The sequence below is a fragment of the Engystomops pustulosus genome, chromosome 9, assembly GCF_040894005.1.
Source record: "Engystomops pustulosus chromosome 9, aEngPut4.maternal, whole genome shotgun sequence".
Taxonomy (NCBI): domain Eukaryota; kingdom Metazoa; phylum Chordata; class Amphibia; order Anura; family Leptodactylidae; genus Engystomops; species Engystomops pustulosus.
The window spans coordinates 32,712,875-32,727,360 of NC_092419.1; the positions used below are offsets into that span (position 1 = coordinate 32,712,875).

Below are 14,486 nucleotides of genomic sequence, written 5' to 3' on the forward strand. Positions count from 1 at the left end.
CCATTATATAAGTACATCCAGCTGCGTTGAGCATGCAAGTGCATAAAAAGGAGAAGAGTGGGGTAGATCCATCTTCTCCAAGAACAATATGGGACAGCAAGCAACACCGGGTATATTGAAATGTATTATGCCCAACTCATCATCCGCCCAAATACGACCTGTTGGATAAGAATTGCTCCACCTCCAATACTGAAGATAGTCGTTGGTTTTACCCTTCGTAGTCGCTTTCACTCATTAACAAAACACTGGATAAAACCATGTAAACTACACAGGTCACTGAAGTGCACAGCAGGCAATATAACATCACAGAGTATAATAAATCAACACTCAACAGGAAAATACTTTGGAAACTCCAGCATCTATTGTTCTCATTTGACAGTCAAGAAAAGGCCCGAAAACTACATCAAGTAGTTTTAGTTTTCCTGTTTTATGAGGAACAGCAAAACAGAAGAATAAACTTGGCTCAGGAAGTGAGAGGGGTCGGAGCCAGCTGCGGCGATGAAAGAAGAGATCTGGAACTCACCGAGAGTTTATTAATGGTGTGAAGAACAGGAAGAGAAAGTAAAGTGACAAGGACACACGCGACTATGCTGACCGCCTAATGGTGCTGCCCCTTGGGACCCTAAATAACACTTTCTACACCACAATTAAAAGCATGCAATTTATACTGAACACTGCATTGTAGAAGCAGGAAAAGTTTGACTCAAACTTTATTTCAATATGAGATTATATTACGTATGTGAAGTGGAAGGACTGGATGGAGGGAACTTTCCTCAATTATGAATGGAAGCGGGGACAAGTAGTGAAAGCTTTCCACGTGAATAAAATTCAGAGGGGCTATGATATTAACATTGGTGCCACATGATGCTTATAGGCTTATGATTTTATTATATAAAGATCAAAAAAAGTAGCCAATTTGGGGATAAGTTACTGGAGACTATGTGGGTCAGATAAGTGGTTTATATCCATTCACTTTGCCCCCTTTAAAGGACATCTACCACCAGGATGAAGGGTTGTAAACAAAGTACACAGACAATTGGTGTGTGCCCCTTTGGCAGGATCTGCTCTTGTAGCTTTGTAGGTTCTTAAAGAGTGGATCCTGCCAGAGGGAGCACACCTGCATGTCAGGGTGCTTGGTTTAAAATGCTTGATCCTGGTGGTAAATGTCCTTTAAGGTGGTACAATCCAAAGAATAACTAGTTCATATAACCCTGATTAAGCTCTAGAGCTATTCCTCCCAATCCACTTATACACATGGATTCTTGGTTCAGATCAGCTACACTAGGAAGAACAGGGTCGTGTTCATATTGCTTTTATGCAAATTCAACATTTAAGGAGATCTACCCAAGTCATGGAGGATAAACAAAGTGCACTTACTAATAGTTCCGGGCACTGACTATGGTAATTTTCTGTGTTATCCATGGCCACCTACCTTCTAAAATCACAGTTATGCTAATAAACCTCAAGGGCTATGGACATGTCACAGGAGCCCTCTGTGCAGGCAGAATGCTACTTCAGAATGCAACAGCCTTTGAATCTGCAAGGAGGGGTTTCGAATACACTCCAAGTCTCTTTCTGATTAATTAGCATAATGTAACAGGTTGATTTTAGAAGGAAGGAGGTCATGCATAACAAACAAACAGAAGACTACCACAGTCACAGTGCCTGGATCTAGGACTAAGGATGCCCTGGTTAACACAATTCAAACGCTGCATTTGAACACGGCCTCAGAAGAATAAGGACGGTCAGGCACCGGTCAGGACACATTAAATGATCAGTGGACACCCACAAAATTCAGGAAGACAAGATACCTCTTAGCAGACAAGCAGCAGTCGTGATGAAAACTGCACCCTCCAGTCACAAGTCTCAGACTTTCCATCACAAGAGGTGGATCAGAAGTTACGGTTCTCATAACATTAGGCCTTTATCTTCCTGATGTCATGTGTACAACCGCCTTTTCATCAAGCAAATGTAACTAGTCAACATCTTTAGCAGTCAGTTCAGCTCTACAATATAGTGGTGTCACAAAGTACTACTTGAACTTCTGTAAAATTAACCAAATTAATCTACAACCAGATTCAGTACCATGCCAGGTGCAAAGTGATCACCCAAACCTACATAAACAAAAATCCGAGCCTGCAATGTGTACTGTTACCAAGTCAGTGAAAATTTGGTTAATTTAGGAGAGGCTAGTTACAGGAACTTTTAAGTCTCATGATAACAGATCAAAAAGTAAAAAAAAAAAAAAACAAAAAAAAAAAAAAACACCAAACGCCAAGTGCACTGAATCCATCAGATACCAGACTTACCCCTCAGCTCACAGAATCCACCTGCTCAGACCTCCACAACTCAGTAAAGAAGAGCGGCTACATGGATCAAAAAGCCGAGAGCAGTTCCAGGTCTTCCACGACCTTCCAGGATATATGGAACATCCCAAGTAGAACATAACCTTAAAGAAAACTGCAGTCTGCCGAGGATCATGTGAAACTGCTGATAATATTTCAGAGGTCTAGCTGGAACACGACTAATGACATTTTCTGATGATGAAGTCATCCGGCAATCAGACTGGGATCACACGGCCATGCGGCCCCTGACAGCACCCTCTCTTTTTTCCAGATTTGCATGAGAAAGTAGATTTTAAGTCAGAAGCACAAGATGAACACAAGACCTATACGATGAAAGGGAAGCATTGCCAGACACTGCAGTGCTGGAACCACAAGAAAAAAAAAAAAACTCAAAACTTTAACAAAACTGAATATCCGACAAGCCAGAGGCCCATTTACACAGCAAAATATGTTAGTACACAAACCATAATTGTAATCTATCTATAGGTAATTTCATATCAGAAGCACCGGTAGGCACTCTGGCATTTAGCCTTTTAAAGGAACGTTAAAAATAGCCAGCATTGTATGTCTTAAAGGGAACCCCCCAGCATTAACAACACTATACACAGGATAGCGAATACGTTTCTGGTTGTTGGGGGTCAGGATATTTATCATTTATCAAAATAAGGGATCAGTGGAGCACTGGGACATCAATGTGGATATCAAGTCCGCTCTCATTCAACTATGAGAATGAGTCATAGCAGGTCCTGCTGCTCCAGGCAAACAGACACTGAATGGAGAAGCAGGACCTGCTGCAAAGTCAAAATGGGACCCCCAATCACGTGTATGGCAGGGGTATGAAGTCTGTGGATCCAGAAATTACAAATTTCAGCCAAACCCTTTAAGGTTGACTGCTGTGAATACAACTCTATTCATGTCCAAGGGAAGTATGCAAATATGTTTTATAAGGTGTTAAATGGAAAACAATACCTCCTTTTGCTACCTTGAAAGGCAGCCCCCTTATCATCAAGTATGACCTACATGAAGTCTGAAAACATGATGTGGGATTAAGCCAAACCAGAATATCTATTCCAGACTCACAACTGTGGACGCCACTGTTTCGACCTGGTTGCGTCTCCTCAGTACAGTGTAGGAAACTGGATAGGATGCGCGAGAAGCAATTGACTAGGGTCAGACAGTAGGTGTTCTCCTTATGGAGAGATTGCCAAATAAGGCCACCTAAAAGGCGTGTGGAGACTCAAAGCCATAGATGCTCCACTAGGGAATTCTGGGAAGTATGCAAGTATGTTTCCCAAGGTGTTAAATGGAAAATAATTCCTCTTTTTGCTACCTTGAGTGAGACGGCTAAGCACAGCCACCAATAAGTGAGACAGAAAAGGAGCGATTGGTCGACACACATAGGACCTTGGGACCCTGTTCTCGTTACCTCTGGAAGCTCCAGCACTCAGACTCCCATTGATTAGACAAATCCTCCATCATGTGGGTTAAAGCCAAGTGTTAGTAGGGTTGAAAACCCCTAGGGTCATGGAGACGTGTGTATTGCTGTTCCTTAACACCTCCAAGCCTGCTATCCATATAGGTCTATAAGGAGGTATGGCTGTGCCTTCCATTACATACTAGCGAGGGGTATAGACTCTTTTGTAACCTATGCCTTCAGATTCACTGTCAATGTATCTATTACAGAGCATGTCAAACCAGAACGACCCTACTTGTCATTATTCAGGGTATACCATAGACACGAGCAGTGAAAAGCATTCTGATAACTGCAATTCTAAAGCACCAAGAGCTTTATTTTCCAGTGGTTCTTAAAATGTAAAATAATCTCTAACTGGGAAACTACAGTTCACATAGCAGTCACATACAATACAATTGTCACCTCTGTGGGGAGAGAAAAACCAATTTCCACAAGTCTCTTACACTGCATAAATAGAAGGATTTAGAGACGTGTCCTCCCTAGTCCGAGGTTATGAAACACGTCCGGCCGGCCATGCAGCACCTATTAGTCTAACACAAGGTCGAGAATTCAGAGTCGTATGGAGAGATGTTGCAGGTGAAAGAAATTGTTCAGTATCAGACACACGGAACGGTCCTATGATCATTGAAACAGAAAACCCTGCAATCATACTGAATCCAACAGCCGCACAAATGCTCAACTACTGCTCCATTCATACAAAGGGAGAGACACCAGCCCATGATCAGACAGTACTTATCCATCCTATGGATATGTTCGGAAATCCCCCTACAAGAATCCTTCAACAGGACAACGTCCTTCCTATCAAATTGTTTGCAACAATGTATCAGTAAAGGAAATCATGCTGAAGAAGTAGCAACAATGTGACATTATACAAAAATGGAGACAAGGGTGAGGTTAGGCCCCACATGGGTGTTCAGCCCGAGGATGTGACCTGCAATGTTTACTTACAGCAAATCGGCACTGACAAATCAGATGTTATATGAGGACAATCGAAAGTTAACAAACAATTGCCCATTTATAAATTTCAAGGATCTACAAGAATGATACAACACGGAGTTATAGGACAAAGTGGATTCGCTACAACAGACATCAGGAGAGAAGAATGGTCCTATTTAAAGGTCCTGTGAATTGTCTGATCACAGGGGGTGTGACTGCTCAGACCCCTAGCAATCAGCAGAACAGAATTCCACAAATCTCACTGCCCTGCCCTATACAGAAGGGGATTTCCTATATCTAACGCCCAAAAAGCTGACAGTGGAAGTCTCATGGAAATCAAGGTGCAGCAATGACTTCAATGTAACTTATAGGGCAGCTGAGCAGGACCTGCAGTCAGTGGTCAGATACAGTGTCCTACAAGTTTAAGGCCTTGCTGGGCTATCAAGGCGACACTCATCAGTGAATCACTGACTGAGTATCAGACAGAGGGGACATCATAGTGATGTCACTATGATCCACAAAGATGCATTTTTGGCACTGTGGTTGGTCTATGAATTCCAGCCCGTGATCAACAAACCAACCAGGATAGTGTGGCTCTGGCCTAAGAGTTAGGCTACTTGTACACGGCCATGGGAACAGATAAGCAGACCCAATGTTTGCGCTCCACCCACACAAACCAGACATATTGAAAGTTTGGCAGCCAAACAGCAAATCCGGCAATCCAGATCGGCTGGTTGTGTGGGCTGATGCCCAAACATTGGGTCCGCTCTTCTTTAGCAAAGTGCTCACCTGGGCCATAACACAGATGTAGCCTACAATCAAGAGGAGGAGGGAGGAGGTGGGCGAGTGCTCTTCACACCTCCCCTCTCCATAGAAAGCAGAGTGGCCAGATCACAGTGTGGGGAGATCAGATGCACTGAGCACTGTGACCGGGTGTCATAGACCTCTATGGAGATCTTGCCACAAATAGTGCAGCCAGCACACGGCCCCCCCATTACGGTCGTGTGCATGAGGCCTAAAATGTCCACTTCAACATATATAAAGATGTCTGGTATACTTCATACCTTGGCAAGAACAGCAGAGACAGTAATTCAACAAGTTAGATGCGCCTTAAGACAGCAGACAAAGCCATTATCATTTCCGATATTCTGCACAAATGTTATTACACGCTCTGCAGTAATTTACACAGGAAGTTTCGCACTTTGCATTTTACATCGAAACCCGGGTTATTTGCTTCTGGGAGGAAATGGACTACAGAAAGATACTGATCACATCACGGTACGTAAAAAGATTCAATACATATCCAAAGTCACGTACAAGTATGAACAAGGATTTACATTGTTGTGTCTACAGTCAGTATAACCACAAACCCCACAGACACAAAGTATGAAATCTAAATGCAGCTCAATGCAAAAAAGCCCTGCAGACCAAAGCCTTAAAATATCACCAAATAAAGTAGTCCAGACTTGCATGATCTAAATGGCTTCAAACTAGGAAGTAAAATAAAGACTCTCACAACAATCAGTTCCTCTCCACCGCCATTAAAAGTAACAGATCACAAGGCACCGATGGACCAGGCCATCAGTCATCAAAATGGACAGCACCTACTTGAGTTACTCTCTATACACTGTAAAATCTCACTGGGTTCCCCAATACCATACAGCCAGGGCTATTAAGGGACAGACTGGATCTGGCTGCAGTGGACCACCATCTCTATAGTTGGATCCTAGACCTCACAAACCGACCTCAGTATGAGAGCCTGGGACTGTGTCGGACACTGATGAGTAGTACTGGTGCACCTCAAGGTACAGTTCTGGCTCCCTTCCTCTTCACAATGTACACAGCAGACTTCAGGTACAATGCAACAAGCTGCTACCTCCAGAAGTTCTCTGATGACTCTGCAATAGTAGGCCTCATTACAGGTGAGAACGACAGAGTACAAAGAACTGATCCGGAAATTTGTGGACTGGTGCCAGCAAGACCACCTTAGGATTAATGCTGGGAAGACCAAGGAGATGGTGGTGGACTTCCGTAAGCACAGTCCATCTTAACCAGTGGTTATCAAGGGGACAGACATTGAGGCAGTGAAGTCCTATAAGTACTTGGGTGTCCTCCTCAACAATAAACTGGAGCGGGCAGAGGACAAAAGCACTTCACAGGAAGGGTCAGAGCCGGCTACACCTGCTGAGGAGGCTGGGGGCATTCGGAGTGCAGGGAGTACTTAAAGTGACCGACTGCTTCACCCCCAAGCATGAAAGGGGTCATTCCTCCCCGCTGCATTTAGGCTGTTCAACAATCAAAGCCCAAACAGAAGTAACCTATGCTCCGCACCTAACCAGTCCCTGCAGGTCCCATTCACACGCCGAATATCAAATTGCCGATCATTTCTTGTCTTTTTATCCCTTTTTTCTTTTTGTTTATTTATCCCTAATATTATTCTGACATGGTTTGTACAGCCCTCTGTTCTCTCTCTTCTGCTGTAACGCTGTGAATTTCCGCGCTGTGGGACTAATAAAGGATCATCTTATCACAGAGCGGGGCACCGTCCACCCAGGGGTCACGCTCCCCCCAATAGAGGGGGGGGTGCCTTCCACCCAGGGGTCACGCTCCCCCCAATAGAGGGGGGGGGTGCCTTCCACCCAGGGGTCACGCTCCCCCCAATAGAGGGGGGGGGGGTGCCTTCCACCCAGGGGTCACGCTCCCCCCAATAGAGGGGGGCGCCGTCCACCCAGGAGTCTCGCTCCCCCCCCCAAATAGACCGGGGCGCCGTCCACTGAGGGGTCTCGCTCCCCCCCAATAGACCAGGGCGCCATCCAACAAGGGGTCTCGCTCCCCCAAAAGACAAGGAGCGCCGTCCACCCAGCAGTCCTTCTCTCCCGCTCTACTACAGACAACATCCTCTCAGAGGTCCCTACTCTCTTACAGATCATGCAGGATCCCACTTACCCACCAACAGTCATGTCACTTGGGCTCCTGCCCTCCTACAGACAATGACATCACAGCAAAACAGGTCACACTCCAATATCTGATGAAATCACAGTGTCATCACTAACAAAGACTGACACAATATAGTGACACTCATAACACAAATGCTACACAGACTATGACCTCACATCATACTGCTATAGTCTGACATCACGCTGTCCCCAGATGATGACATCACACTACATCCTAGCAGTGTACAATGACAAGTCCTCAGGCGGGATGGAGACAAAGCACATGAAGACCTCAGCAGTCCTGCTCCCCAGCACAGGCAGGCAGTGGTGGAGCATGCTGGGAGTTGTAGTCCCCCGGCTCCTCACCTGTCCGGCAGCAGCTCCCCCCGGGGCACAGGGTAGTCCATGGCTTCCGTCAGCACGATGCCTCTGTCAGGAGAAACACAACAGTCAGACCCGAGGCCCAGAAGCCTCCCCCTTCCCTCACCGACCCATGGGAAACTTCGTACCGGACAGCTGCCCGCCTCCTCCCGGTCGCGGCTCCGTGCGCTCTGCCCCAGAAAACTTATTGAGCCGTCACTGTAGAAACTGTCCGGCCGGGGCGGGACGCTGCTGCGCGCTCCCGCACTGGTGTCTGCGCGCCGCCGAGCTCACAGGCCTTACCCGGTGACGTCACCGCACCCCGCTCCAGCAATAACAACAATAACGAACAGGTTCAGTGTCCGGGGACAGCGGGAGGGGGCGGGGCCGGGCTCTGAGCTTATGCTCCAGCAGGGCCCGGGAGCAGAGAGGTGATTGGTGGAGAGAGGGAGAAGGGGCGGGGCTACGAGACACGCTCGCTTGTTGATTGGCTGACTGGCTTGAGCTGAAGCTGGAAGCAGCTGATGCTGCAAAGGAAGTATGAAGGAAGGAGCTAAAATTAGCAGCCGCGGACTGCTGGCGGCATGAGGGGAATGTGCGCGTCACATGTGCGCTGACACCCGGTGCCTCATCCTTACTGACACCCCGGTACCTCATCCCTACTGACACCCGGGTACCTCATCCGCACTGACACCCCGGTACCTCATCCGCACTGACACCCCGGTACCTCATCCGCACTGACACCAAAATGCCTCATCCGCACTGACACCCGGTGCCTCATCCGCACTGACACCCCAATGCCTCATCCCTACTGACACCCCGGTACCTCATCCCTACTGACACCCCGGTGCCTCATCCGATACCTCATCCCTACTGACACCCGGATGCCTCGTCCGCGCTGACACCCGGATGCCCCGTCCGCGCTGACACCCGGATGCCCCGTCCGCGCTGACACCCGGATGCCCCGTCCGCGCTGACACCCGGATGCCCCGTCCGCGCTGACACCCGGATGCCCCGTCCGCGCTGACACCCGGATGCCCCGTCCGCGCTGACACCCGGATGCCTCGTCCGCGCTGACACCCGGATGCCTCGTCCGCGCTGACACCCGGATGCCTCGTCCGCGCTGACACCCGGATGCCTCGTCCGCGCTGACACCCGGATGCCTCGTCCGCGCTGACACCCGGCTCCACCCCTGATCACATGTTGGGGGAGATGTATCAATCTGTCTACACGAGTAGATAGATGCGAATAATTTGCATCTGAAAGGCCCTGTGCCATTTATTGAAGGTTTTAGGGTACGTTCACACAATGCGTTATAAACGCATCGAAAATGTAAGTGGGAGGGGATAGGCCCAAACGCATGTGTTTTTGAATGAGCGCCATGGCCCGAATACTAAGGTCCTTGCACCAGTTTTCTGTCAGACTTTGCCTGTTCTTTTCAGAGCAGACTGCTTGTACAGGTATTTAAGAAATTGTGCGAAACAAATTAGGGGGCATTCCTGAGCTCACTCCTGGTGTAATTTGTGCCTAATTTGTAATTTGCGCCAAAAAATGTTTTCCGCCACATATATCAAGGCTTTCAGAACTCTGTTCTACAATTTTTCCGATCTGAATGACTAAGGGTGATGCCACGCGTGGCCGTTGTTGGTCCCTTTTTAAGCATGCGTTTTCAGTCTGTCGGTGTGCATGGGGCCTAAGACTGCCATGGGCCCTGGGCTGTATGAATATTATAGGTCCTACAAGTCTGGAGTCACTTCCTACATATGGTACTAGAATTAATATTCTTGGGGAATGGAGGATCTGTCCCTTCTGCCTGCTTTCAATCTGTGGTTCAAGGACCTTTGATGGACCTTCATTGGTCCTGAAATGGCACTTGTGTACATGTGTATGGAGAGCAGGAACAAATGTATTAGGATTTCATGGGTGGAGGTGCTTATTAGTATTAAATTTGGTGGGTGGTTTGGGTCTTCCTAGTAGACTCAGAATTCACTATTGGACTTCAGTAAAGTAGAACATGGAAGAGGCCCACTGAGGTAATACAGAACTCCCCCAAAAAAACCTTTCAATATTCCCTCTCCCATGCAGTTATTCAGCTGAGGACATTTCCCAAGGCTTTCATTTATGAGTGGAGTTTACAGGTAATCCCTAGCAGCCCCATATCTACCTATACACCATGGCACCTGCTGGCATTGGCTCTGTGCCCTCATAATAACTACAATGCCCTCATGGCATCTACTGTGTAACTCTACAAATGCCCCTCTCTCCATAGCGGGCACAATGCTTCATATGCCACATACTGGGTATTTCCTTTTGGACTCTTCTTCACCAGGCAGAACAAGGTGGAAGGACCCCTAGTTATAGGTCCTCACCATTCAGACGTGTGTGGCACTTCCTATGGATATGTGATAAGTGTCTATGATGGGAACAGCCCATGAATTATATTCAGACATGGCTGGTAATAATCTCTATACCTGTCCTGGATTTACAAGGTGACAGTATGAATGTTCCACATCTTCCTCTTCCTCATTCCTGTTATCAGCCGGGTGACAGTTCTTGTCTTGCAGGTATCTGGTCGCTGACAAACATGGATGATTTATATGTCATTATCTGTGATGATCGGTGTTGGGAAGAGCCTGGTGCACTATGTAACACGTAGAAATTAGCTTCATTAATTAATCATTAGGAAAGGAATGTATCACAGTCACATTCTTTGTTTAGTAGTTTGTGGATTTCTCATGACGCCCTCAGAAAGCAGCCAATTATTACATCACATCTGCAACCTGCCTGCCCTGTATAGCAAGTAGTGGACAATGCACGCTGGAACTTACCATTAGTCTTCTCCACTTCTGAAAAGTCCAGATAACATCCCAGATGTGACAGAAAGTGGTGCAAACTCCAGTAGAAGGGCGGCTCGGAATAAAGACAACAATTTTAGGACAGAAATGTTAGACTTAAAGAGCATCTATCACCACATCCTCCTGCTCCAACATTAAATCCACAATGAAGTGTTGCTCAACTACTTCTAGCACATCCAAAGTCACATGCACATGAACAGAGAAGAGTCATATGTTACATGAGATGAGTCATTTATATAGGCTGGACAGGGAGCAATACTGGAGAGGCCCCTATCTACGTTTCTATAGCACCTAGAGAGACGCTTTTGGTGTCTTATTAAAGATAAGAATCTCATCGTTTAGATCAGCTTTGGATGCTAGTAGTGCGCTGGAGAAAGAGGGGACCTGAGTGGGAAGGATATATCAGCTGTTCTGTACTCACCTCTCAGCTTCTTTCCTGCTCCAGGTGCTGCACTGACCTGGTTCTAACATAGAACCAGTGTCAGGATCCTGAGGAAGGAGAAGGTGAGTGTTTGTTTTATTTTTTTTGGGTGCTCAAGGGGTTCTCCACTATTTATTATCTGCCCTGGAGGTCTCCATTGTTATATGTCTGCTCTGGGGTTCTTGAATATTATCGGTCTTCTCTTGGGGTCTCCACTATTTTATGTCTGCTCTGGGGGTCCCCAGTACTAGTGTCTGCTTTGGGGTATCCACTATTATACATCTGCTGTGAAGGTCTCCAGTGTTATAGGTCTGCTCCAGGGGTCTTTGGTGTTAAAGGTCTACTCTGGGGGTCTCCACTTTTATACGTCTGCCGCATCTAGGGTTCTAGTTATTAGTGTGGCCCCTTAAAGTTGAGCGGTATGACATGGTGGGGGGGGGGGGGGTAAGGAGGAAGATACAGCAAGACAAGCTCCATCTTTTTAAAAAATGAATGGACTTATTGCCCATTGAAATGCATGGGGATGTATTCAGCCTGTACTGCAATGTCCGTGCTGCACACGGCTGTTTTCACATGTAAGTGTGAACACTTACTTTACAACTTGCAATACTTTCATGTTACATTCACATCACGTCATTTGGACACATTGGGGGGGATTTACTAATTCTGGCGCAAGCACGACTGTCGGCATCGGAGATCAGTTTCCGGAAAGCACAGGCCGATGTATTAAAGTGGCGCACAGCTGTAACTAAATAATGGGTAGACGTAATAATCAGTCTTGTGCCATAAAAATGCCGACATCAATGAGATGTGCGCTAAAATCGTACATGGACTGCGCCTTAATTTTGCTCTCTGACCATTTTTTTCCTGGTCTATTGTGCGCCAAAAATTGCGCCTAAAAATAAACATAAATGTGACGGACAATGTGGAAAAGTTAGGCCACGTCAGATTGTGCCCCAAAAAAACCCGGAGAAGTCGTGATAGTAGGAAACATCCGTTCTTTCTGGCACAAACTCATTATAAATGATCCACAACATTTCTGCGCCCAAAAAAATTAAGATCCCGGCATTTTTTAGGCGCAGATATGATAATACATGGCCCCTATTTAGCTTGTACTCCAGGAAAGCTTTCCATCCTGTTAAAAATATATATTCAGCGGAGGCCATTTGAGCCTATGTGGGACAGACACTACTGTATGGCATCCACCCCCGGCTTCTGCTGAGCATGCACTGTGGGTGTTTCCTTTGGGATGTAACTGTTTATATAAGGACAGTTACTTCAAGCGGGTGACAGAGCGTAGGAAGCAGCAAGTCTTTGAGGGCTGCCGATGTTCCCTCCTCCCGTTTTCAGTGGGAGGGGCTGAACCAGATAACGTATCCCACTGCAGGAGCATACAGTGGGATAATTTGTAGCCCGTTTTAAGGATACATTGGGAATCCTCCCAATCTTTAAAACAGAGGGAATAAAAGAAGACGTTAATTTAGCCTTACAGTTGTGCAGGGGTGCTGATGCTCCCTCACTGTGTATAAGAGAGACGTTGTAATTTTTACATAGTAATTTCCTTCATTACTGTTAATATACACTTTATTTTTATACTGTACAATACAAAGGATCCATACAGAGCTGTATGTAAAAACGGAAAATATATGCAAATGATGACAAATGAGACGTATACACAGCAGAATGAGGTCTTAATTACTTGTATCCTTTGCCAGCAGCAACGCCCGGTAAGCTAATTATGACACCCCACCGTGGTAGATTGCTATCATTGCTTTCTGCGATGTATCATGATCAGTTACAAATCACTACACTCAGGATTTGATTTTAGCGGAGACAGTTTCCCAGCATGCAGTGCAGCACGTACCGCCACAAGCACAAGTGTCAGGTACAATGTATTTATCCTGTGCATATACCATATGTCATGGTATATGTAATTGTATATATTAGATTCTTGATGGGTAGAAGCCATAAAGGAAGAACATGTCTTGGGTAATTATTTGTCTTTTAGTTTATGGACCAAAAACAATTTACAACATGTCCATTTGTAGATAAAGCACACGTAAAAGGCATTTTCACCCATAGGGCTTAAAGGTGACCTGACAAAGGGTAACACAGTGCTAGATATGCGCCTGGGAGAACTGTTTGTGTAGCAGCAGGACTGTTAAAAAGGCAACTTTTCCCAATGCACTAAGGTCTGGTCCTCACACTGCTGTGCTCTTAGCACTCTCAAATGAACTCCTTCCCTTTGCTGTAGTATTCCATCGGACAGAAGCTTTCCACTCGACTGAGTGGCACCAGGAGCAACCTTTTTCCCAGAGGCTATGGCTATTTTTTTAATACAGGCGGTCCCCTACTTAAGAACACCTGATTTACTTACGACCCCAAGTTACAAACAGACCTCTGGATGTTGGTAAATTACTGTACTTTAGCCTTAGGCTACAATAAACAGCTATGACAGGTATCACAGGTGTCTACAAAGAAGCTTTATTGTTAATCCTGGTTCTTATGAGAATCCAACTTTTTTATAATCCAATTGTCTCAGAGACCAAAAAATTTTTGTCTGGGGTTACAATAATAAAATATACAGTTCCAAATTACATACAAATTCAACTTAAGAACAAAACTCCAGAACCTATCTTGTACGTAACCCGGGGACTGCCTGTATATAGCTATATTGGGTCTGCAACAGTACACACTAGACATGTACTATGCTTCAAAATACCAAATAAATAAAAACAAGAGGAAAGGACAAGGCTTCAATGCAACAACATAAAAGGGAAAATCTTTATTTAGTAAACAACAATGGGAATGCATAAAATAGACTGAGAAGCATCTCAGAAAAGATACAAAAAAGCACGCCAGGTAATATGTCCTAAAATACATGAACAAATGTAAAATGTACAATATAAGGGACCCAAACATGTAATGAACAGTAATGAACGACAATGGGTGTAAAGTAATAATGAGGTAGAGCCCTTATATAGCTAGCAGGTATACTGTAATAATAACAGAGGTCACAGACACCAAATGATAAACATGGATAAACACATACAAATAGTGCAAAATGAGTGGAAGCTAGTATGACCAAGAGGAGGACATGATATTACCTGGCGTGCACCCCGACGCGCGTTTCAATCGCAGCAGGTCTTTGTCAAGGGC

The 14,486-nt window shown here is 45.7% G+C and overlaps 1 protein-coding gene across 1 annotated transcript in view; it reads right to left on the reverse strand.

Moving 5' to 3' along the window:
- The window catches only part of KLHL13 (kelch like family member 13), a 42,366-nt gene extending 33,929 nt beyond the window's left edge, over positions 1-8,437 (reverse strand). Inside the window, exons 1-2 of the mRNA XM_072125118.1 lie at positions 8,201-8,437; positions 8,058-8,120 (exon numbers count right to left, since the gene is read on the reverse strand). Of these exons, the coding sequence (XP_071981219.1) occupies positions 8,058-8,098 (41 nt within the window). The 5' untranslated portion in view covers positions 8,099-8,120; positions 8,201-8,437. The remainder of the gene's footprint in view (positions 1-8,057; positions 8,121-8,200) is intronic.
- Positions 8,438-14,486: the final 6,049 nt, after the last annotated feature.